At 31.6% G+C, this 26,501-nt stretch overlaps 3 protein-coding genes across 11 annotated transcripts; all 3 read right to left on the bottom strand.

The window, feature by feature from the left end:
* Positions 1–2,012: 2,012 nt before the first annotated feature.
* Positions 2,013–6,341, bottom strand: LOC101489806 (telomere repeat-binding factor 2-like). 6 transcript variants are annotated; one of them, XM_004511770.4, is made up of 8 exons: positions 6,092–6,341; positions 5,647–5,741; positions 5,246–5,524; positions 4,632–4,837; positions 4,085–4,169; positions 3,122–3,205; positions 2,435–2,787; positions 2,013–2,296 (listed from the first exon to the last, which is right to left on the bottom strand). In XM_004511770.4, coding segments are annotated over exons 3-8 (879 nt in total). In that variant the 5' UTR covers positions 5,396–5,524; positions 5,647–5,741; positions 6,092–6,341; the 3' UTR covers positions 2,013–2,295. The 6 variants fall into 6 exon arrangements, with proteins under 6 accessions (XP_004511827.1, XP_073220660.1, XP_027193404.1 ...); XM_073364559.1 differs by lacking the exon at positions 5,647–5,741 and having other exon boundaries at positions 6,092–6,310; XM_027337603.2 differs by lacking the exon at positions 2,013–2,296 and having other exon boundaries at positions 2,431–2,787; positions 6,092–6,230.
* Positions 6,342–8,068: 1,727 nt separating this feature from the next.
* Positions 8,069–16,531, bottom strand: LOC101489253 (probable amino-acid acetyltransferase NAGS2, chloroplastic). 3 transcript variants are annotated; one of them, XM_004511769.4, is made up of 10 exons: positions 16,103–16,531; positions 12,226–12,313; positions 11,682–11,890; positions 11,432–11,583; positions 10,414–10,837; positions 10,003–10,100; positions 9,201–9,312; positions 8,949–9,108; positions 8,563–8,635; positions 8,069–8,427 (listed from the first exon to the last, which is right to left on the bottom strand). In XM_004511769.4, the coding sequence occupies exons 1-10, from the start codon at positions 16,463–16,465 to the stop codon at positions 8,268–8,270; spliced, it is 1,839 nt and encodes a 612-aa protein (XP_004511826.1). In that variant the 5' UTR covers positions 16,466–16,531; the 3' UTR covers positions 8,069–8,267. The 3 variants fall into 3 exon arrangements, with proteins under 3 accessions (XP_004511826.1, XP_073220520.1, XP_004511825.1); XM_073364419.1 differs by having other exon boundaries at positions 16,207–16,281; XM_004511768.4 differs by lacking the exon at positions 16,103–16,531 and adding an exon at positions 12,409–12,995.
* Positions 16,532–18,673: 2,142 nt separating this feature from the next.
* LOC101488490 (uncharacterized) lies at positions 18,674–25,651 on the bottom strand. 2 transcript variants are annotated; one of them, XM_004511766.4, is made up of 11 exons: positions 25,393–25,651; positions 25,088–25,264; positions 23,997–24,213; positions 23,310–23,467; positions 23,051–23,196; positions 22,464–22,526; positions 22,280–22,372; positions 20,044–20,205; positions 19,779–19,882; positions 19,184–19,350; positions 18,674–19,097 (listed from the first exon to the last, which is right to left on the bottom strand). In XM_004511766.4, the coding sequence occupies exons 2-11, from the start codon at positions 25,188–25,190 to the stop codon at positions 18,850–18,852; spliced, it is 1,461 nt and encodes a 486-aa protein (XP_004511823.1). In that variant the 5' UTR covers positions 25,191–25,264; positions 25,393–25,651; the 3' UTR covers positions 18,674–18,849. The 2 variants fall into 2 exon arrangements, with proteins under 2 accessions (XP_004511823.1, XP_004511824.1); XM_004511767.4 differs by having other exon boundaries at positions 25,406–25,651.
* Between the last annotated feature and the right edge of the window lie 850 nt (positions 25,652–26,501).

Raw genomic sequence — 26,501 nt, 5'->3', positions numbered from 1 at the left:
AAAGAGAAAAAATAAATGCACTTTCAGTTTGTAATGTATATCAAGAATAATTTAAAGAATCAAGGAATAGTCTTTTTAAGAACATTTAGAACTACAAAAAAAAAAAAAAACCTAAAAAATAAAATGCAAATGAAAATGAAGAAGTTGGGTTACGTGGTAGAGGCTTAGAAAAATTAAAGACCAAACAAATAGCATTTTTAATGACATTTAGAAGTACTAACAAAAAAGTTAAAAAAATACAAAGGAATACGAAGAAAGTGGATTACCTTTTTAGTGGTGGTTGAACCTCTTGTAGTCTATTTGAAAAACAAAAGAGAGATAAGATATGTAAATGTCTATAGGAGCAAGAATTAAAAAATAGAATGGGTTTAAAGGAGAAAGTGACAAAGCTTGATCAAACCTTGACCATATGATAGTGTTCTGATTTTTGTAGAAAGTATAGTATTGTGGTGTCTAAACTAGAAGTATTTCAAAATTACAATAATGCCCCATAAATATTTTAATAGGTAACGAAAAATAAATACAAAAGAAATGATAGTAATGTATTTTTGTTTGAGTTTGAAATCGAAAGTTGTGTATGTGCATAAAGGTAGAGTAATTTACAATTGTAACTAAATTTTTTGCAAAGGTTAAATTTATGAAGGTCAATATTGCATTTACAGGGACAAAAGACATATTTTTCTTTGTCAACTCACGTTTTTTGTAACGTCCACTTAACGTTAAGTACTAAAAATAAAGTTTTTTGATATTGCAGTGATAAAATCAAACAAAAAATTTTATATAGACTAAAATTGAAAACTAAACTGTTATATTTATAGAAACCAAAAATATATTTAAATCGTAATTTAATTTATATTTATGATAATGAAAAGCCGGCCAATGATTTAAAAGAATAATTTGATAAAATGATTATTCTCATCATTGCATTTTATAGTATGTGTAAAAACAAATTCATTTTAAAATGAAGGGAGTATGTCATTTTAAAATGAGGGAGATTTGACGCTTCCTCTGTTTTTTCTTGAAGAAAAATGGTTATAAGGAGTGGATTTTGGTAGATGATGTTGAACCCTGTTTTAGATGTGATGAACAAGAAAAAATGGATCTATGTACTGTTTTTTCTTCTTCTTCGCTCTCCTTCAGTCACCATGTTTCATTTTTAATTTCCAATTTATAGGCCTTAATGTCATCACTGATAATCCTCTGTGGTGGTGTCCTTTGAACTAGGATGCCAAAACTACTACTGCTGTTTTATTGTTTTGTTTTAAATGATCAATGTCCAGATGTATTTTTTGCATGCAAATGGAAAAGGAAGAAGTTAGGGAGAAAGATGCTTGGTTGCATACTCCAGAAAAATACACACTTGGTCTCCAATTATATCTTTTGTCTATTTTCGTCTGTTCCACTTTTGACTATTTTATGATGCTAAATGCAAATGGAAAAATGTTAGTGATGCGTTAATCTAATGGGCTTATATGAAACGGGTCTTCAATTTTTATTTTTATTTTAATGTATGTTTTATTTTAATTTTATATCAGTCAAAATTGATATGTTTAGAGGTGTTCAAGTAGACTTAATTTTGCCCATAAAATTAATTTTAACTTGAAACTATTATTCGCAACTTTTAACTCTAAATATGAATTTTTTATTTGCAGAACCAAACACAATAATTTTCTTATTTGCAGAATACCAAAAAGACATAAAACAAGAGCATGGAAATGTTATTCACTTGAATTTTTTGCCTCCTTTAAAAACATGGAAAGAAATAAATAGAAGCTAAAAATTGTCAATGAATAATATTCGTCATTTTCTTGAAAACAAAATTTAAAACCATAGCGCAAGTGATTGCACTTTTTGATGAGTTAAAATTGATTCTAAATGTTGACATGTTTGATTGTTCTTTAGTATAATTGATTCTTACTTGAAATTAAAATTGTGAGTTTATATCTCTAGAATTGATTTTGCCTCAAACATATTATTGAACTCACTGTTACATGTATCCAAATATAAAGAACTTCATCTTAAACTCACGTTTAATCAATGCATTCAAAATCATTTTTTATCATCCACAACCAAAACAAACTATTACTGTGTACCCTCACCTCATTGTCTTTACCCTTTCATTAAAAATAAGGTTTACAAAAATTAATAAATAATAAACTATTCCTGACTCCTGACAAAAATGTGTCATGGATCAACCCGGCACATTCCAAATTTACAACCCTAACTATGCACAGCAATTAAATACCATCTGCACAATATAATGATCATTTCAACCATGCAGAAGCTGAGATATCATCTGCACAAAGTTGCAAAAATAAACGGTTAGCTGAATGAACTGAAAGAAAGCATTCAAATTGGACTAAAAGGAAGCTATAAACATGACAATTTTTTATAGGCATCATTTAAAAACATGTTTCTTGGTAAGGAAGCTTACCATATATTAAGTCTTCTGCATTTCAGTGCCTTCATTGCTGCTTTTGCGAACACTCGTGCAGCCTCTGCTTCGGCTTCGGCAGCCTCTGCCTCCCTTGCTGCTGCCTCAGCCTCAGCAATGGCAGCTTCTGCCTCTGCAACTGCTTTTGCAGCCGCTGCTGCCACCTCTTGAGCTGTCACACCCTTCATTTTTAAAAGCTCAACATCAATTTGGGATTTTGAAAGGATGTTGACATTAGTCTTTTCTGCTCGTGGAGAATCTTCCGGCCTCCCTTCCAGAAGTAACATGGAAGAACATTTTCTTTTCTCCGATGTTTTTGTTGAGTTAGTTGCAATCCTGTATTTATCCTTAACCTGTCATTAGAAGGGAGATTTTGTCAGCTAACAGAATTTTCACTCCCACTACAGTACATAAAATGCCCCTGATATGCGTAGTTCAACTGTCATAACATAATGTTTTTTTTTTATTTAAATATGAACATAATACCAATTAATTTCTCAGTCCCAAAAACTTTCTGCTAATAACTTTCAGTAACATCAAGCATGTTAGCAAAGTATTCATTTCATGCAATATCCAAAAAATTATCCAGATTGACAGTACTTCCTTCACTAAACAGGTATGCAGGAAAAGATACTACTTTTGGGAACTAAGTTTGGAGAAGCCAAGCTTCAGTAATAAAGAGTTTACCTTCATTAATTTTCCACTTGCCACCATATGCTTCAATTTTGTTGACAATAACTTCATGAGGTTTGGTGGAGACCGGTATTGATCCTATTGAGATAAAAAGATTCAGAATTACTACCGACACAATGATGCAGAGAAGCACAAGAAAAATTCAATTGCTAGTATCTGTTGCATTTTGCATTTCTGAAAGCTTATCAGGTTATTTCAAAAAGACAAACAATAGATAGCATATTATGATTGGTTGAATTATGTTAAGCCTTTGTTGATCATAGGAAGGCAAAAAGTTAACAGCTTGTTCTTGCCAAATGCCAGGTGAGAGACTCGTGTAACATGTTTAGGTTTGACAAAAAGAAACATCAAATGAAAAAAATGCTAAAATATTTTGGTACCAAGAAGAAAGGAAGTCTATGAGTTACATATAGAGCTAGTTGAAATTGCTGATAATTAATAAGCAACATATAAATCAATGGACCTGGGAGAGAAACATTTTCAAACAGTTTAAAATATCTTTGTTGTTGTAAACTTGATCACAAAGTAGGCTGATCCATACATATATTTTGTAACAAATATTTAATACATCAATCAATATAATAAAATGTATATATAAAGAAAAATGATTCGATGGTGGATGAATAAAATTAAAATAATTTACCGTCTTATTCTAGATGTACATGAGAAATTAACTTGAAAAAGAAAAGGCCTACAAAATCAGAAATTAAGTATATTTTCTAGTATTGAAGTTTACATACACCAACATTTGGATTATTTGGAGGGAGACTGAATAAACCTATAGGCCATACTGTTACAATGGATTTGGAATTAAATGATCTGTCAATAGAAATTATTTACAATAGGATATTGCAATGATCCCACTGAGTGAGCAGAAGGTTTTAATTGCTGTATTTATTTGATATTTAGATTCTATATACTATTAATGAGGTAATCAAAGTATAAATACTAAAATACCTCAATGCAAGCAGCAATGGCGGCCATGTCAGAACCCTTTGGCTCCTTCAACTTGACAATCGACTCTAATATAAGGTTGTCCAATCTGCCATTATTAAAAATAATTATGTTGTCATCACTGAAAAACACTGACACATAGTTGACCTTGAAAATTCACCAAAAAACTTGAGGGGATGTTGTCATCAAAAGTGACAAAAGAAGACAACTATTTATTAAATATTTTGTAGTTGTAATTGGAACCTATACATATGTATTTGAATCATTTTAGTGTATCTTTGCCATGCTTAGACAAAATTCATCGTGAAATTAAATAGCTAATGAAGATTAAGAAAACAATATACCGCATGGTACACGGACTATAACAAAAATTGTTTGCAACTTGTTGAAGTTATTTAGTCATTTAAAAGTTTGGTACTATCAAATAAAGTAATATCTATGATTATACAATGTTCATTTTCTATTCAAGAAAAAGACTATACCAACCAAAAATCACAAACCATTTAGTTTTTGTAAGGAGTAAGATATATTTAGCTTGGAGTGCTATAACCTTGATATTTGTTCTTTGGAAGAAGACATTCCACCAGAAACTGCCAGAGGCTGAGCAGTTGCAACTTCTGGATTATATTGAACTATAGCATTTGAAGTTGTGTGGTTATTTTCAGTTTTGGGGGGAGGTAGGTTCTTTTTAAGTGCAAGCTTTGCCTTCTGCCTGGATCCCCATATTGCTGTCACATTTATGTTCCTCCATTTGTCCTGTTCACAGCTTACAGCTTAAAGCATGTATAGTTACATAGAAACACACCTCAGTATATAATGAATTTAGCAAGTTTTTCAAAATTCAAAGCAAGGAACTCTGCATTTATTTCTTAATCCTTAAGGACACTAAACAATTGATCATTCAACACGGCAGTAGTATCAACATCTCAAACAATGCTGTCAATCGCAGACTGCAAAAAATAGCAGTTTGTTCAAATCCGTTGTAGCTGCTAGTATTTGACAACACTTAATACTAAATAACATATTGCAGAATAATAGTAAATTGTTCAAATTCCGCTACGCTACAGCGTCGCTATTTGACAACCCTGATCACAAACCTGACATAACAATAAATCTTACTATGTAACACTTCCCACAACAAGCAAAAACCTTCAAAAGACTTACCTTGAGATCTACATTTGAACGCATGCGCAAAATGGTGCTGAACTCTGGATCCGTAAGTATGGTGCGCCATTTTCCAGCCCCGTATTTGACTACTCCAGCTTTCAGAGCTGCCTCTTCTTCTGCAGTCCATTTCTGCTTAGGAGCACCCATTAAAAGAACTCTACAACCTTCTTATGACACTAGTTTTTCGCTTGTATTCTAAACAAAAGCTTGGAAGTGAAATGCAGTCTTCTCCAACATGCCCATCCACAAAAAAATAAAAATCTAACTATTATTGACCTACAAACATCATAAAGAAAATAACAATTTATAAACACATTACATCTTTAAAAATTCATAAACAATGTGTAAGTAAACTAAAAAAGAAAGAGGAAAAAAAAAAAGCTCATCTTGATGATTACCAAACATTGACCTCAATAGCCAAATTAACTTCAATTGCATAATAGACAAGAGATCAAATCAGGAATTTCTAGCAACCATAGTTCATATTATTTATCTGGAAAAATAGGTAACAACATTGTGAGAAATCATCAAAAAAAGGAAAAAAGAACGCACTTTATTGTTTCCATGGCAATGCAAATTAGATCAGGCCTTGTTACAAAACCAAATGCTTAGTTAAATTACATACACACACAAAAGTCCATTCTTGATTTTAGAGAATAAACCACAACTCATAAAATTAACTACAACATGAAATTATCTAACGATTGTTGCATTGCGTCACATGTTGTTGTCAAAAGTTTCCATTTTTTTCAGCTTGCACAAGCATAATAAAAAAAAAAAAAAAAAAAAAAAGAGTTTTATACAAAGAAATATAGAAAGAAAAAAAAAAAAATAGACACTGACCTGGGAATAAATCGATGAACGAAGGTGAAGAGTGGATCGGAGAATGAAAGGGTGTGGTTGCAGATTGGAAGATTTAGGTGCGGATAAATCGAATTGATACGGTAATTTATGCGAGGAACCTGCGAAAAACGATTTACATAGGAGAAAGATTAGTTGTTTGTTTTCTGAAAGCTTGCAATTTCATACTGTTGGAAATTGCTAAAGGATCCCCTTGTTTCTATAATTAATTATTTTTCGTTTTCTTAACTTTATTTCTTTCACAAATATTTTCCTCCTTTTATTCTGTTTTGGAATGGATCCATCCAAAGAAAGGTATGTAGTGTTAAGACCAATTTGTTATGGATTATTAAATGATTCTAACATTTAATAATTTAAGATTTATTTCGTAAAATATTTGGAAAAAAAATAAAGTTATTTTGCATTTTGTTTACCGTATGAAATTCACTCTTTTAAAAATATCAGTTATAAAAAATATTTTTTATGAAAAAATTATTTAAAAACAATTTCTCATTTTAAATATTTTTGAAATTATTTTTAGATTCTTATTTTTTTCAAAAGTACTTTTTTTAAAATATATTTGTTTTCTTTAAAAGACTATAACAAACGAATTTAAACTCTTGAATTTTGACTCTGAGTTAGAAATAAAAAAAATTACCTATCTTTCTTATCGTTTAAAAAGTACACTTTCATATAAATTATGTTGTCCAAAAGTATATTTTTAAAATCATTTGGAAATGTGGAGTGAAAAAAAGTTGATGCCGCTTCTCTGAGACAAAATTAGCAAGAAAGTGTGCTACATGATTGTCTAATTAAATAAGGAGTTTATTTTAGTCTCTATTTAACATCAGTTCAAAAGTATGCATCTTTTAAAAGTACCATTTTTTGTATAATTTGTGTGATTCAAAGCACACTTCAAAAAATATGAGATTGGTGTTAGTGTTTGCATGAGGCATTTCAGAAGAGCAATCTTAGCATTCTTAAGGTAAGATGTAGAGAAAATATTGAAGGATCTAGGAGGAAAGAAAGCATTTAGAGGCTATTAACTCTGTAATTATATAAGACTCTTTTTACTAAAATACTGGAATTAAGTAACATTAGTTGTATTATTAAATTTGGTAGCACCTTAAATTATTTTATTAATTTACCTTTTTAAGAGAGTAGTAGTTTATATTTTTCTATAATAGGAAAATAATATAACATAATTAAGAGTAAGTTTGTAAATAAGTAAATAATGAATGCAGTTGAAAAATTAAAAGGAATTTTTAGAAAAGAAATAAAAAAGTTTCAAAAGAATCTTATATTTAGAGACTTGAGTAGATAAAATGTAAAGACACTTCTATATTCTTTCTTTAAGGATCTTAAATAATAGAGTAACCGTTCTTCCTAGTGGTTTCATCTTCCGAGCATTAAAAAGAACTCAATCTATTCATTTGTTATTTATTTTTTTTAAATTGTTCATTTTAACTATTGTTCAACAATATTACCCCTAATTATTTTTTATAGAGAAATATAAATTAATTGAAATAATAAACAGTTAAGACTACTATACTAAAAAGATAAGCAATTTCATCAAAAATAGAAAAGTTTAATTATTTTTTTGTATATGGAAATAACCTTCCTTAAAAGGATAATTAAAATGCTACAGGATAGTAGTAAGCGAGCGAGCGAACCTCATTTTCTTGGAACTTAAAAGTGTTCATCCTTTAAATCCAAAAAATAACTCTTAAATCCAGCACAATAGAAACTGATTAATGTTCTAATCTTTACTGTAAACAGGAACCATTGTTTGTCTTTTTAGGTGATCCAACCTAATGGACTCCAACAACATGACTAAGGAAAACAAAACTACAAATGCAGTTCTCTCTTTCACATATTTTCTTGTCAAATAAATTTGGAATGAGACTCAAAAATTCACATAGGCAGATCAATATTAATTATTTGAATTTGGTCAAGAGAAGGGAAAAAACACTCAAAAAGTAGAAAATAAATACTGACAATAGATTTACAATACAAACATTAATGCTACATGTGGAAGAACTGGTAAAAAAGACAGATATTTCAGCTACCATATTCATAGGTGATTATTATAATTTATTATCTATATAGTCTACACAAGTGCCCAATATCTTGCATCAAATCACCCTTCCCTCCTTGTAACTGGAAAATGGCACTACTACTAATTTGAAGCAAGTTTTTTTCCACCAACAGTAATTCCACTCTTATTTGGTAGAAGTTTCTTCATATAATACTTCGATTTGCGGGACAGGTTGATTGTTTTCCTTTTCTTTTCAGGAATATAATCAATTGAACATTCCGAAAATCCACGCCTCACAAACCTGTCAAAACCTTTTGTTTAGAAATGCAATTATGAAGATTATAGAGCAGCAATTAAAACACAGACATGCCAAATATGCAGTAGCAAGCCCTAAAAGTGAAAAATGGCATTCATTGATTGCAGGGGAATTACTTACCAATCCGCCGTACGTGTTGTAAGTAGGAAAAGCTTATTCAATCCAAGATATGATGCTTTCTTCTCCATATAATCTGCACATATTTCATTATATTCATTAAAAACACATAGCAAGCAGGATCTTTTCTTAATCATAATTTAGGTTTATATAATTCGGTCTTCATTTTTCTATAATGTCAAAACTCTTCCGTAGCAAATATGGTTTGAAGCTGATTAATGTTGTTCTAGTATGCATTTTATCAGGTTTGAAGCTGATTAATACTGTTCTAGTATGCATAAACAACAGCAAAAATACCGCAAACATTGCAACACATAGCACAAATTATTAGTCAGTAGTAACAAACCATCATCTGCAAGAATTTTCAACCACAGAAACAAATAGCATACCAAGCAATTTGTCTCCCTGTCCTTGGCCACGACAATCAGGAGATACCGCAATAGCAGCAACCTCTCCACACTTCTCCTCGCAGTATGGAAAAAGGGCACCACAAGCAATTATTTGACCTTCTCTTTCCACAACAACGAAATTGTCCAGAGTTTGTAGCAGCTATAAACAGAGAATGAGAAATGTTTAGACAAATTACCAAGGCTATGTAAAGCCATGTACCTATCTACAACAGATACGATAGTTAAGCAAACCTCTTCATCAGTCCGCTTAACGAGTATGCCAGATGCCTCCAAAGGCTGAATAATTTGTTTTATTCCAGAAAGATCTTCATTCTGTGCCATTCGAGTGCCTTCGTAAAGGTCACTGCAAAATTCAATTGAAGGGTAAGAATATGAAATAAGGGCAGATTGATGAAATCTCCTTATAAAGGAACAAAAATACAGGTTGATCAAAGACAACATCATGAACAATCTGCTGCAGATAATATAGTGCTTAAGCATGTAGGAAACCCCTTGAACAAGATGCACTTGTGTATAGCATGCATGTATTCTTTAAGACTGCTATGAATCACACATGTACTCTTTAAAACTGATACAAATCATTATCACAAATAATCCTTCAATCTTTTTTGTAACTAACTAATGGTTTCGTAAAAGGTAAAACAGGGGAATGCTCGAAAAACGGAGTTCAGATCAAACCCGTGTATTTACAGCCTAAAAGATTAGAATTGTCAAAACTATTGTCAAAACTATTTACAGCCTGAGATGCCAACAAAACTATTGTCAAAACCAGTGTTGTCAAATAGTGACGTTGTAGCGTAGAGTAATTTGAACAAACTGCTATTGTTCATTTGTTCCGCGATACATAGTGTTGTCAAACTGCGGGTATAGCGACGCAGACGCTACACTGCAGCATAGCAGAATTTGAACAAATAGCTATATTCTGCAATCCTTAGTTGACTAAACAACCGGAGAGAGAAGTCAAGAATACAATTTATTTGCAAGCATAAAAACTTAGTCCAGAGACATAACACAGAAAGCAAAGATTGTTTACCTAGCCACCATTGTTCCCATCCCATCTCTTTTAAACAATTCCAACAATAAAACTCCACTAATAGTGCCATCCAACAAGTGAACTCTTTGAACTCCGCCCTGATAAAAGGAAGATGGTATTATTATCAACATACTAGAGAAACATGCATCAACTAAAATTTAAAGCATAGTCAATATTTTCAAAAGGCAACTTCACAAAGCAAATTAAAAGTTTAATATTTGAAGTCAATAAAAGCTCAAGATATGCTGTAGTAACTGATATAGATGTACAATAAACACACACATTATTGGTATGTACATGATTATGGAAATGCTTTGGTTCTTATAAATGCTTATATAACAGTATAATAGACTTAAATAAGCACAACAAGTGCAGTTGACATGAAAAATAAAAGAAGAATCACTGACTCACTCTGCAAACAAAAGCTGCAGCAGCCAATTCCGACAGGTAACCATTCATTCGACTTAGCCGTTCTTGACCTCCAATAGCAAAGCCTTGCTCGCTAGTCCCTAAGCCATCTCCATTCTCAAAACCAACACCATTATGGAAAGTTGCATTATGCCATTCTATAATGTGTTTTCCATTAGGTGGAGATTTGACTGTCCCGTTAAAATTGTTAAGCTCAACAGGATTGAAACTTTCTTCGTCGACGGCTTTCACATAGTTAGCAGCTGTTTCACTTTGCTCAGCCCGTTTACGAATTAACATGTCCGCTTCTTGAAGAGGCAAGAAACGGATTAGCCGTCCATTCTCATCAAGTATTGGACCATCTATAACGCATATTAACTTGTCCGCCCCTATAGCCAACGCACAAGCTGTTGCAACTTCATAGGTGCTGGAGAAAATACAAACAAAAATATCAATATCGAGGATTCAAGAATTTGTCAGACTTATCAGTTTGGTGAAGGGACACACACATGGTTTCTTTCTGCCCATTTCTTCTTTTCATTATTACTTTTCTTATTGAATGATTGGGTCATATCCTAGTAGTAAATGATACAATATAACAGGAAAAAATACATTTGAACACATCGGTATATGTCAAATTCTGATTCACATGCTGAAAAACCTGTATCATTAATGTCTCAGTATCTGCTTTTTAAACATTTCACAAGATAAAACGAAATCCTAGAGATCAGACGTGTTTTCAACTAATGAACTGCGTGATGAACACTTCAATAAAACCCTTCTTAAGTGTTTGTTCTTTCATAAGCAACCAATTTCCTTTTGTGCTTTTACTTGTATCATAAGCTCAAGTGCCCATCTTATCAGATCTATTCATAAGTGTGGTTCTTAAAAAAAACCCAGAAAAAGTACATATAAAATATGAATAATAGAAAATTACAAAAATGCTATGACAGCATAATACAATAACTAATCATATGATGAAGAAACTAGAAAGCAAATATTAGAAGCTAACAAAGCATACTTGCAATTCAATACTTCTCCAGAGCTGGAATAGCCCAAGTTGGTTAAAATAACTATACAACCACCATCAAGTCTCTCACGCATGCGAGTTACGTCTACTTTTTTAACTTCCCCAGTTGACCCATAATCAATTCCACCGACCACCCCTCTTCTCTGTCAAAAAAAACAAAATAACAAGATGCTCTAACACAGTGATGACGAAATAACAAGACCATGTTTTCAGCACAATGAATGAATCACAAAATTCAAACCTTGGCTGCAAGGAAGTTACCACTGGCAACACTAACACCAACATCATGCCACCGACTATTATCACCATGTCTACGTATATTACATATGGAAGGTCCAGGTGAAAGTTTTGCTTCCATCATCAACCTTATTCCTCCAGCTGCTTCCATTGCAGCTTCTAGAGATTCATCATCAGTTATTCTATATCTCCCAACGTACTTAGGCTTGCTCCCTATAAACACAATAAAAAGTTAGTGATAGGTTCCACAAGCCATGAAGCACTGCCACAAACATATACAAGACACAGACACAAACACCTAACACAACACTACTACAACTCTAAAACATAGACACCAATGATAATTTAAGAAAATAGAAGTAATTGAATGTAATAGCTTGTGTCGTATTGACTGGTATGGTATTGGACATTGGACACATATCAAACACCAGATATGCCTTCAATTTGCAGAGCTGGTGCTATATACTAGTAGCTAACAAGTAAAAGTGTTAAGGTTGAAAAGCACTTATTTTTCAGCAAAATTAAACGACCCAGTTAATCAAACTAACCTCTCTCAGTCAAAAGTTTATCAATTTGCACATGGGTACCAGGAACAAGAACAAACCGAATTCCAAGGTGATGAAGAAAAGCTATATCCTGCATGAAGAAACATGTTTAGAAAATTGGCACAAAGATCATAAAAACTAAGAGAGATAAAATGAGTTTAAAAATAATTGAAGTGCTGTTTGTGCCTTGAGAATGGGATCCAAGTAAGGACTAGCAACAATTTCCCCGGAAATAATGAGAACAAAAGTACTTCCTCGATAAGCCCAAAGGTAAGGCCATGCCTCACGAAAAGAACGAACGAATTGTTTATCTTCCAATGAGTTATTGTTGATGTTAATTTCTTCTTCAATTCTTCCGTTTACTCCTTCGTTCAACGCATTGCGTTTCGTTGGTGTTTCGTTTTTTCGGTTGTGGAAATTGGTTGTTAAAGATAAGGGTTTTGAGGAATGAGGTTTGAATTGGAGTTTGAAGTGAGAAGAAGAAGAAGATGACGAGAGTTCGTTGAGAGAAGAGAAGTTGGGAGGGTTTGGAAGGGAAGTGAAAATGTGCGATGAGGAGTGAGCCATTAGGGATTTACAAACGACGGTGGTGGTCACTTATAGGCGGCAACGGCGGATGTGTTTGGAGAGACACAAAGTTTAAACGCCGCCGCCGCGCCGTTTGGGGAATTTGTTGCGAACTTCATGGCCATATATACTATCATTTGTTTATTCCTTCTTTTCTCTCTTTTTCAATTATTAAAATGATCATCTTTACAATATTTCAGGAAAACAAACAAACATTTTAGTTTCTCAAGGCACTTTATAGACCTTGAATATATCTTTGGTCTATTTTATTATTATTAACTTTATAAATCAAATCGATTAGTAAAAAATATATTTACGGTCAAATTGGCTATCTAAAAACAAATTGATAATTAAAATAACAAAAGAGACGTTGGTGAATTTATTTTATATTTAAGAAAACGATAGTGGCATCATCTCGTGCGTTCATGGACCACATTGATTGTTTAATATTTTAATAGATTACAGGAATTACTCAACTGCATAACAAAGTTTTAGGTTTAAAACATCATTATTTTGCTACACTTTTGAAAAGGTAGTTTAAAATCAGTACATAAATTTATTGTAGTCTCTCCTTAAATATCAATGTAAAAAGAGAAATATATTGACTGACCGTATCAATTAAACTATATTAATTAAAAAATTAAAAGAAGAGTTTTTATAAAAGCTCTTTTTCTTCAATTTTATTTTGAAATTATTCTCCTTCCTCAATTGTATACTTACCATAATAACAGTCGTATTTGTAAAATATTTTATTCCAAAAAGACTATCACTTGTAGTTTTTAATACAATTTTAATTTCTTTTATTTAATTGTACCCTCTAAGACTTTATTTAATATTATGAATTTATGTGTGTTAATCTCAATAATTATTTTCTCATGTTACATTTATAATTATAATAAGTTAATAATAAATAAAAATAATTTAATAAAATTGGTATTTTTTCTTTTTTAAATATCATAATTTTTTAATCTATATAAAATGGTATATATGCGATAGTTATCTTTAGACTATTGAAGCGATTCTTAAGTTATTTTTATAACCATATAATAAAAACGAAGTATACGTGGATATTTAAAAATGATTGAATGTTAATCCATTATACATACAAAGTGGGTTCATATATCTCAAATGTGGATTACCTCTGTAGACAAAAGTAACATATGACTAATGGGATCGAGTCTCTTACCAATTCGACGAAAACATGTCCGCAATTGAATACGTAAGTCATTACCGTGTACTCTTTTTGTTTACAAATGATTATTCTATACTTGTTCGGTTTTAAGTTTTAACTCTTCAATTTCTAACAGAATAATATCCTAATAATTTAGACTTTCTATTAAAGGTAAATAAAACTTGATTAAGAATTATTCTCGTAATATTTATATCGTATTTAAATTCATTATGTTCCATGATGTATCTATATATGTATTTATGATGTCGTTCTTTTTTAAAATTTCTTAAATATCTCTTAATTCTTTATAAAATAATACAAAGTGATCTCAATATGAACAAAACAACTATATACATAGATAAAATACTATTAAGTAAATAAATATCACCAATAATTTAGTATTGAGATAATTATTCTTTTAATTATTAATCATAATTATCAAATTATTAAAAATATTTAATTTTAAATATAATTGTGTTTTAAAATTATATATATATAATTGATTTTGATGTGTTGCCAGTCTAACAATTTTACATTAACGGTTGATAAACTAAACTTAAGCTTGCATGGCACCCTCTTTTCCTCTAAACAAAAGCTTGGTCCTAATACATTTGTTCATGGGTTAAGTACCATCTATTATTGTTTTAGACTAGTTCAATTTAATCTGTCACATCGACTCGATCCAGTATCATAATTCGTAGTAGATAATTAGATTTTCAACCCCTGCACTGAACCTAGTTGTAAAGGACCAAGATAGCACCCCCAACAAATCCGTCCGCACTAATGATCATTTAATATTCTTGTCTTTCTCCGCATTGAACCTCTCGCCTATATAAATAGTGTCTCTCACACTAAAAAAGGTATATCATTCTTATTCTTATACCTCTCACTCTCCTTAAATTTATCACTTATTTGAGTCTCAGAGTATTTGCAAGTATCATCCCCTTCAACGGAATCGAAATCGTCAGCTCAACATAGTCAGTCATCTTCCTCGTTCCAGTTCAGATCATAAGCATTGTATGTGGCAATGATTGTTGAGACTTTGTTGTTATTATTGAGGTGATTTTTCACAAATGATAAAATCGTGAGGACTCACAATACACTCAAAACAGACAATAGTTCAGAGATGTGGTGTTACAAACTTAAAATTGTAACTATCGAAACAACTATGAAATTCGTATTGTATACATAATTGTATTATTGTAGGAGATGAAAAATGATTTTATATAAAATATTTTATAGGAGAAATAACAACTAAAAATTTGTAGAATTAGTATTAAATTATTTGTTTAGGTAGATAAAAAAAAAATACACCTTTAGTTATTTAAGTAGTTATTTAAGTTAAACTTAATTTTGCTTAAGTCATTTAAGTTGATTTTTTTTTTTAATTCAGTCATTTAAATTACATTTACACCATTAAACCTTTAAGATATATTAAATTAAACATGCAATTCTTTAAATTTGATATTTTTTTTAATTATTATTATAAAATATTAAGATCTAATTAAAAAATCGCAACAAGTTGATTGTTCAAGGTGTTTTTCAATACTTTTATAACTTGTTTTTAAGATTATATGTGTGTTTTAATTGTTGTAAAAACAAATTAAAAAAATATAAATCATTTATAAAATTTGATTAATATTTTCTAAAAAATTAAAATAAATGACATATTATTGCAACATTTTGTAGAATTTTAAATGATAAAAAAAAAATCAATTGAATTAATTATTATCGAAATTAAGATAAAAAAATTAACAATACAAACAAAATCTAATTTAAAAAATCAAATCAAAAGAAAATAAACTTATAAAACATAAACGAAAATTTAATTAAATTTAAAATACATGTATTTTAGCAGAAAAAAAAAAAAGTAATCGGAGAACATTAAAGAACTCCTTACGTCTGTTAAGCGAAAGTATAGGAGAAGGGAAACTAAGCCAATTGGTTCAAAAACTATATGAATTATGGTTTAAAAACAAACTAATAATTATAAAAAAAGAAATTACTTATAATTCTTTTTACTGATCATTAAGTCTCACGGCGTCACCTACCCGTATTTTTAACACATTATACAAAATAGAGTGATTTACCCGATCTGCCCCTATGTGTGTAGTGTATCAGAGGGGTAGAGGAGTGTGGTACCTTGAGAATGGCGTCGAAGTAGTGAGGAGTTGCAATAATCTCCGCAGATATTAGCACAACAAAAAGTCTATCTCTATGCACTGAAAAATAAGGTTGAGACTCACCAAGAACCTTCACGAAATATTTGTCTTCTTCCGTCACACCATAATATTCCTCCCCATCGTTACTACTTTCTTCACATCCACACTTGCACCTTTTCAAAGCCTCAGTAACACAACAACAATTTACCCTTTCAATTCTCACTCTTGACCCAAATTTGAAGAAGAAATTATTATGTTGGCAAGAAGTGGGCCCACGTGTAAACCTTGTTTGAGTTTCTCTTTGGTTTGGTAAAGACATAAGTGGTTTCCAAGTACAAGCCATGTGTGTGTGTTTTCTTCTTTTTTGATAGAGAGAGAGAGATTCAGTTTTGTTTTAGTAGCTAAAAGCAATGCATTTTTAGTGAGTAAAAGAAATAAAGAAGTGATTCTATCACTCTCTCAATTACGCGGCGAGACGGTAGCGTTAGACAGTCGGTTCTGTTTGGATTGGAGTGCTGTAATAGAATAAACTTACTAAATTAAACTGTTTTCTAGTTTTTATCTTTTTCATTTCATTTTTAGTATATTTGAAAAAAACAAGAAAGATACATACTAAAACAAGGCTTACCGTAAATAATGAAATTAATTTTGTTTTTTTAGCAAATAAAACTTATATTATTTCATTAATAATAATTTAGTGAATATATATTGAAATATCAATGAAAATTTGAAAAATATCTAGAGATGTGACAATCTTAAACTCCACATGAGAATTTACAAAGTATGAAATAAAGATGCTTCTACATTCTTGAAGGATAAATCTCATTTTGAGATATCATGTTGTTTGATGTGGAATTGATCCACCACTGACTTATAATCAAACTAAAACCAATATTTTGAATTTGCAAATTCTAAGCCAATTCAACGCACTCAACAAACCATATGCTTCTCTCACTTCAAACGAGCATATAGGGGGGAATTATTTGCTTACTCCAATATCCACTTTAGAAAGAAAAGTACATTATTTTATTATTTATAATTATTAAACTAATTTTTTATATTTTTAATAAATAATATTTGACTATTATAATTATATAAATAATATAAAATAAAATTAATTTATTAATTTAAAAATTAAATGTACAGTATATGTCAAATTGACTCAGGTGGTATATAAATTCTCTTATACTACTGTTGTGAATAAAATCCTAACGTCTTTTTTAATATCTCTTTTTCTTGACTCATATTATTAACAAGAATTTTATCCAGGAATTCAATACCAAAAAAAAACGAACATATGAGAGTCGCTATTTGTGTATGTGTCCGTTTTCTAAAGTGTTTGATTTAAAAGTTGAAACGCTAGGTGGTTTCTAAGCAGGGAGGGAGGTTGTAACTTGTAAGCTTAAGCTTAGCCACCCGTTTAAAAAATACAAATGTAAATAACGCGTTCCTACAGCACGTTGAGCATAGATATGTGTAGCATCATAGTTTTGAGAACCATCCAAAAATATCAATACTTTGATTAAATTCAATGATGTGTAGTCTACTTTAAAGAAGTAGGGCCACTTTGGATGTGATAGCACGATGCCCTCCTAGCCTCAAGCAAGTATCGTTTTAGTCAAGTGATGTGGCAGATATGATAGATTGTTGGTAAAAAAAAGTAACACGAATATTTGGATTGTTGGGGAGGTTGATAAGATTACAGTAAATTATTGTACTTTTCTTTGACAAAAAAATTAGGTATTTCCTACAAAAAAACTAGGTATTGTAAGAATTTTCCCAATAATAAAGTAATTTATATAAGATGTATACTTAAAATATACTGTCAAAAGAACACTTAAAATATAAAACGTGTTGATCTAATAAATATTTTTGCTTTCAATCAACTCTAGACAAGTTTAAATTTTGTCAAAAAAAAATGAAAGAAGACTAGTTTAAAATAAGTAATTGATACAAATAATTTTGTTATTATAATATCAAAGTGGGCAACAAGAAAGCTTGAAGAAGAGATGGCATTGCTCCTCCATCGTGGATATTAAAATTTGACGGAGACGGCATTTATGCTCTATTATTAGGGATGTACCCCATGCATTCTACTTGCATCCATTCTATAATTTCTGCTTAGGACTTGATGCTGTGATAAAATTGTTTGTGATTTGCTCTCTTCTTTTCTTTTAATCGTTGGTTAAATAAGTTAATTGTAAAGTCTAAACTTCAAAGTGGTTTAAACTATTATTTTGTTAAAAATATGATTAATTATTTATCAGAGAGAAATAAGTAAAATGGAATAATAAACAGTCAAAATTTCATCAAAAATAATAAAAGGAGGTACATAAGTGAGGAGAACGTGTAAATACTCTTGACGAGATTATTTGGTTTCATCTCTTATTAAAAAAATTAAGGCCATATCTATTGTTTTTTCAATATCAAACAGAATTATCTCTTCTTTTTATTGAAGAAAATTCAGATTAGAAGTCTCTTTAGTGGGAAATCTCGCGTGTTAAGAAGCCAGTGTGCCGTGTAATTACTCTAATGGCTTTAACATGAAATGTAAAATCTCTAACGAAAAATTTACACAATTAAAGCTTATCCAATCTACAACATTGCCCTTCCGGTTTTACTTTCTGTGTAGGAGAACCAACTGTTAGACAGAGACACGAAACCCTCTTTGTTTCTCTAAACTACATTGACGAAGCTATCATTCATTTCGTGAAAAAGAAAAGTCACTCAAGACCACAACCACCTGTGCCGTCTATCAGTTTCAGAGTTGGGCGTTACACTAATCCTATCTGCATTGGTGGACAGCCATTTACCGAAATCAGGAGATGCAACAAGCTCTTCCAAGGCTTTTTCAGTGGACTTCTTCGTGAACGCATCCCATTCTGCTGCTGAATATTTTCTTCTCTCAGGTGTAGTGTGTATGATGGATGGATATAACTCCTCTGTCAGCGTTTTAGGAAGCGACCTATTGAAGCCTGATGACACGCAAATTTAGCATGTTAGGCAACACTTATGTTGAAAAGTGACACAATTTGTACATAATTCGAGACATGAAGCAAACCTTGTTTTGAAGTTTTGCAAGGGGTCATAGGGGAGCTTTTCAGTTGTGGCCGAATAAATGTAGAGTCCTCTATATTGTACATATGCTCATCATCTTCATCATCAAAAGGTGATGGATTAGAAACCTGGAAACTCCTCCTGTTTTTCTTGGGTGATTTAACCAAACGCCTGCAAAATTCTTCCACAGTAAATACTTGCCAAAATTGATAGTATATATTATTAGACCAGAACTTATAAAGAGAAAACTCTCGCGATCTCAGAGTGCAGTATAGTTTAATAACTTACAGGTCAAAAGACTCTAGATTAGATAAATGTAACTCTAAAATATATATTAAATTTTTGTAATTTTCAACATTCCACCGAAGATAAAAAATATTACAATCATTTTGTTTGACATATAAAAGATTCTGAAAAAAAGGTGACATCTCAACTAAAAAAGAAAAAACACTATGTTGCTATAAAGCTTTTATCAGTAAGGTTCTGGAATGCATGTTATCACAGTTAATATCTTCCTTATTTAAATTGAAAGGCATACCATCATGACTGTTTATTGAAAATTATGAAGGAAGCTCCAGCTTATAAGACAATGGACTAACCTGCGCAAGCGACGAAAGAATCTCAATCTAAGTATCCTTTTCAAGGAGGGGACGACCGATCCACATAATAATGCTGATGTTCCCAACAGAGGATCCATAGAACTCTGGAAACAACATATTCTTGTCAAAGTTGTAATCATGTGCTATTATTGCTTTACCCTATGCAGGTAAAAGAGCCACTAAAATGGAGCAAGAAACCAACATAAAGGAAATAGGAGGATGGAGATAAACAAAAAGATTATCAGAATCATTATAAAAGAAAAACCTGAAGAATCATAATAGCAGCCAAAATCCTTATGGACCATGCAACAAATTGAGCAGTGCTTATGTCCACAGATCCCTCTTCAGTCAGGACAAGCTTTTGGACCACCCAGAATCCTAACCAGGCTCCAGCTATTGCGACAAAAGTGAGCAAAAATATAGCCAACTGCAACCGACATTTATGAGTTAAGCACTCAAAGACCCCTATCACTTCTAAGATATTGTACACAGAAAATAAACACAGTCCAGACGAGAAAAGGTTAAAATAATAACCACTGTATACTGTAGAAACCGTGTAACAAATTCAATTTAAAAGGTGGCTGCAATAAAGAAAAATGGTCACTGTGTACAATGGGATCAACTCTATAGTTGAAGCTGTTTGATAGCTGAATATCCCAAATTTGGAGCACTTTCTAACAATTTAATTTTAAAAAATTCAAAATTGATTTGATTCAATCTACTTTTCTTGTAGGCATAATATATTTACCCTTCTTGTAATCACTGTATTGACTATACACAGCATCGTCACTCAAATAAAAAATTGAAAAACTGGTATGCAAATAAAAATACCACCACTGTGCTTGAAGAGCTTGAGGCACCGGGTCTCTCATGCACTCTCAAACCAAACCCGAGCAACTCATGGCTCTTTCTTTCAGAAATAATTTTACTGAAGCTACTTAGGCTCTTTACTTGGTTAAAGCTTGAGAATTTAATCTTTTTTGCCTTTCTTTTAGTATTCCAAAATCAATTATGTATACAAGAGAAAGAGGGCTGAAAGAGCATGGTTTTTCCAATGTGAGACTTAGCAGAGGCTAGAGAGAAAGGATTGCCGATGGGGGAGGAGAAAAGATTCAGTATGTATATAGAAAGAGAAAAGGCACTTTTTTCCTTTTTGCTTTGTTTCTATTTTTTCTTTTAAACCCTTTGCTATTTTCATCTTAATACTTTTTATAAAAATTTAAAACACCCAAACAAATTTGAGTGCAAATGATGAGCACACAATGTACAAATGATGAATCAGCAGGGAGAAAATTTTACTCAAGAAGAAGAATTCCAGGGGATTGGCGTAAGTAGAGGATAGCACGAAGAGGCAGACGGTAATATTCTGTTAGTATCTCTCTATTATGATAGGAGACGACTACTCGTGTGGTTGTGCTGAATCGGAGAGGTGAGAAAGGGGTTAACTTTCATTTGTTCATTTCGGGCAGAGTGAGAAAGCACTATCTTCCTCTGAGAAGCAACGGGCTCTGCCACTCTGGGTAGGTGTAGACTCTCTTTGATACTTAATAATATTCTCAGTATTTTCTTTCTGTTTATTTGGGTCATCTACTGAGTCTACCTAATAAATTCTATGTTTATTTCATCTGGTACCCAACCAATGTCACTCTGCAGTCTCCTGTTCTTCACCAGGAGATCTTTATTGCTCACTCATTCCGATCATCATCACTTCACAATGGTTCATTTTAATGGATTGCAGCCGATTATATTCAGCTGCACAATTAACACTTAGTTAACAATTAAAAGATTCTGTTGCTGACAGTTACAACTGCAGTTAGAAGCTGCAGCAACTATCATCTAAGGTAGAAGTATCCTACAAATACTAATTCATAACTGCTATGATTTCACCTCTTTGCATCAGAAAACAAACTTTGGATTCTCTAAAATTCTCTCAACATATTTCTTTAACTTTTTATTATTTTCTTCCATTCTCACCACGACGAATCAACTGGTAAAAGAGGTAAAAGGATCAAACTTAATGAAGAAAATAGGGGTTGGAGCCCTTAGGTACTATTCAAGAATCCCTCTGATAAATGTAACCAGAGAGAGCACAAAGTACAATAGATGAGTTTAAGATTAACTTTTCTCCTTGAGTCTGTATTTCTAAATACCTAACTAACTTCCCCCTAATTTCTATTTATAGATTTATAGACAAGTACAGTTCTGTAACTATCCCCTTTCTACTTAACTCCCTAAAATGCACCCATCTATCCATGGGCCTCCTAGCACACCAACGCAAGTCTTACCATCCTTCCATGGACCTTAGCATGGCAGGAGTTTTATTAGCACTGAGATGCCCATACATTTTTTTTAGTAGATAACAAATTTACAGAAAAAAAGAGGTGAGCCCAACCAACATAACAATAATTTAGAATACAAATGAATAAAGTTAAATAAGTTTTCAATCAGTAGTGCAGATGTTTAACCAAAATTAGCAGAAAGAATGGAGATGACTTACATACAGGATTATACATGTCTTCATCAATTCCTAGCTCCGTAAGTATGGAACGAACTAAACCGGGAATGTAACGGAGGAGAAAAGTCCCGAAACCAATCTGGTTAAAATAATGGTTGAAATTATATGATCCAAATTCATTATAAAATAGTATATACGATTCGAGAGAAGTGTACTGAGGTTACACTTACAGCAGATGAATATAAAAATATAGCGAGGGAACTCTTCCGACCAGTTGGAAGAAGTTTCATTCCCTGTCAATTAGAAGAGATAAATTCCATGTTAAGGTCAATAAGAAATTTTCAATTGCAATCAAATAGGTTGAAATTGGATACATCTCAAGGTTTGCATGCAACGCATCAAAGTATTAATCAGAGAGAGAACTGGAGTTTGAACCTTAACATCTGGTGACCATTTTACATAAATACACATTCTAGTCTTTATCAACATGATATTTAAAATTATGTTCCTCCCAATCCCAACTACCGGATTAATTAAAATTTTAAAATATAGTCTAATGAATAGGCAGGCAATACAATTTCAGCAATAAAAAATACCAGTGTTGTCTTGACCACTGAGATCATCCAAGATAAACAAAAACAAAAAAATCATAAGATAAAATAATTTACAAACAAGGCACAAGAATATTATTTTCAAGAGGAGGAATTGAAGTTGAAAGTTTGGTTAATTGTTCCACGCAAAATTCATCATAAACAGAATTTAAGATTGAATGTTAAACAATCAAAATTTCAAAAATCAAGGAACAAAAATAAGCTACCTGATAAAGAATGATCAATATCACAAGAATTATTCCGATTGCCATTGCACTGCTATAATAAAATGCTAACGATTGGCTTAAAAAGGATGCCGAGCTCATCAGAATAATACCCAATATTAACAATATAATGCGATACAGAAAAAATTCTGCAAAGGAGGAAAAAGGTTCATATTAGTGCTAGACACAAATGTTCTTAAAAGGGTTATCAAATATCAATAGAACTTCATGCAACTTCTAATCATCAACTAAGAGCATTTACCTTCTTCCGCGGACACCTCAAAATTCTCCAGTGTTGAACCAGCGGTCCTTATGTCTAAGAGCTTATGGTCAAAAGGAGACATTGGCTGAACCCAAGATCCCTTGGCAACTTTCTCCCACTGGCCTTGTGGGCACATCCCCGTAGCAAGAGATGCATTCCTGAAAAAGACACAAAAATCCCTGAATCAATTATACTTATTTCAAATTCTAGTTTGATTAACAACAATCAGTTATGATTTATGAAGAGAACTAGTGAGTGCTAGAGACAACCTTCAAGACACTAGGGAGAAAACGAAGACTGGGTACTATGAAGAATAAAAGAAGCCATTAGGGGATTGGGAGATAAGTTATACAGTTCAGGTGGGTGTTAGGGAGTTAGTTCATGGTTGGGTTGAGACACTGAGTTAAAAAGCAAAAATAGTACAGGAGGATAACTTTTAGGAAATAAACTGAACCAAGCACATTGCTCTTTGCAAAAAGGGAAATCCGTGGAGGAGATTTCTCTCCTTGATTCATTTATAAACAATAGCAGAGATGAATGAATGTTTGTCATGTTCGCTCATCAATACAGTAACCAGATCCAATACCAATCTCCCCAATAAAATAAATATCTACTAAATTCACGTTAAGATGCATTACAGTATATAGACACACACAGTAGATGAACCACACTACTGAAAATACTCACCTATGAAAGCAAACCTCTATATTTGGCAGACGAACATTTGAATCTGTAGGTAACACCTTCACTTTCACAGAATGAGCAAATTTCCCCAAGTTTCTAAACCTTGACAATCCATGTATATGAACTCTTTCAACAAACACCGTAGCACCAGGCTTAGAACCAGGAGAGTTTACCACAGGCAAGCCCGAGGATAGCTGCAGTGTAGTATTTTGAATAATAACTGCACACAAAAAAGGACAGTGATAAGAGTTCATGCATCCCAACATTCTAACCGGTGTTGTCAATTGCGGATTACGGAATATAGCTGCTTGTTCAAATTCCATTATGCTCTAGTGCTATAGCACCACAATAGCAGCTATTTGACAACACTTCGTACTAAATAGCGTATTGCAAACCAATAGCGATTTGTTCAAATTTCGCTATGCTATTGGGCTATAACAACTATTTGACAACACTAGTTCCAACAATACATAGAAAACCACAATCTCATACTAAAAACCATAACCCTTGGTTGAAGACACAACTTGTACAGTATTAATTAATTAATTAACAATGAAAGGAATTTTGATTCCATCTATTACATCTTCAGGTGGAGTAGTAAAAAAAAACAGAATAAAGGAGATGCAGTGCACTGACAAACAATAATAACTCATCATAATACCAAATAATTATATAACTGTTGTTCGTTTAAAATCTGTACAATATGGTTTTGCGGATTGAATGGTTATAATAAGATTGTAAAATTGTTTTACCATGTCAATGCACTATCTATAAACTCTAAAAAAATCACTAGAGTGTACAAGTCATTGTAACACAAGAAAATTTAAGCAGGATAAAACTATGTAGGAAGAGTTATATTCTAATTTCTACTTGGCTTGTTGTTCCAAAAGAGAAATGTTTCAAAATCTTCAACGAAATTAGGGTTTCGTTTCACAACAAGGATATTATGCTGAAAATGTAGTTCGACAACCAACATATCTCGAAATAGAACCAAGTAATGTGCAAAAAAATCCTTTATGAAGGAACGGCGTATATAAACCCTATAGTTGAATATGAAGGGTAAAAAAGGAGGAGAAAGGGAAAAGAATGCATACATAAGGAGCGTTGATTGGCGAATACAAGAACTGCAGAAGTCCAAAGGAAAATCAGGCGAAGAATCAAAGCAGATTGTGAAGTATGAGTGCACGCCATCGCCATGTCTGGGTTCGGAACTGAATGTAAAACGAAGAAGAAACGCGCGCTTTCCAAATCAGCAAAATATGAGGGTACTTCTGCAATTTTATGGCGAGTGTTACTATCAAATTTCTCAGTGCAACTATTGAAAGAACAAATTGAAATTGTATAGAAACGCGAGAAAGTGGCAATAAATTCAAAACAAAACAAGCTATCAGTTGCCTACCCGCAAACGATACCTTACACACAAGTCACACTATTACATTTAATGAGAAAATGCATATGTTAAAAGAGACCGAAAACAAGAAACACCAACTACTCCATTTATTTAGCAAATCACAAAATGTAAATGTCTCTTCATTCATAAATACAGTTCATATGCATTCATAAGGAAAAAATAGACAGGGCCACTAGTTTATAATAAGCTAGGTATAGTATATTCACTTCATTTACTAATTCGCAAGCAAAAATAGTGATAGAAATGAAACGCAAGCAAAAATAGTGATAGAAAAGAAACGCAAGCCAAACAACTATATAATTTCTTTCTGCTTTATGTAAATATAAAAAATCAATTTTATATACTAATAGAAAGTGGCACTAATGCACTATTGTGTGGTTTGATTGATTACATGAGTAAAAAAGTTTTAATCATTAATGTATATCATTTAATCTCTAAAAAAAAAATATGTTTCATTAAATCATTTCATAAAAAAAATTACATAATTAGAAATGAAGAACATGAATCTTAGTCATTGATTCAAATGTAAAATGTTAAGATTAAAATAAAAAGTCTGTAATTTTCGAAAGGGATTACAAGACACTTAAATTACTTTTAATTAGCAACATTTATGTATGATTGTATGATTCATATCTAATTTTGTCACTATTAAAATAAAAGTGTAATTGACATGTATATATTGACAACCAATAAGAATTATTTTTTTTATCAATGCGATATCATTTAAAGTACAGTGAAGTAGGGTGATTTAGTTGATTACATGATTGTCGTGGGATATTAATATTAGAGATATAAAATTAGTTATAACTTAGTTACTTTAGTTAGGTTTTAGTTACAAGTTAATTATCCTAGTTAGAAAATAGTTGTTCTAATTTTGATATATAAGTTTCATTATACTTATTATTGGAATAATCTTTCTCATTTGATCAATACAAACTTTATCTTTGTTTTTCTATATTTTATGTTTAATATCAATATTTTACAAATTCTATTATGGTACGACAATTAATTATTCCGATATTTTCTTTGAAAAAAAATTAATGAGAAAATGTTTATATAAACTTAATCGAGTAATTTTTTTTTCTCATTTGATTCTT

This window comes from Cicer arietinum, chromosome 8 (assembly GCF_000331145.2).
Source record: "Cicer arietinum cultivar CDC Frontier isolate Library 1 chromosome 8, Cicar.CDCFrontier_v2.0, whole genome shotgun sequence".
Lineage (NCBI taxonomy): Eukaryota > Viridiplantae > Streptophyta > Magnoliopsida > Fabales > Fabaceae > Cicer > Cicer arietinum.
Note: the sequence above shows the minus strand (reverse complement) of the source record. Positions and strands in the feature narration are given on the sequence as shown.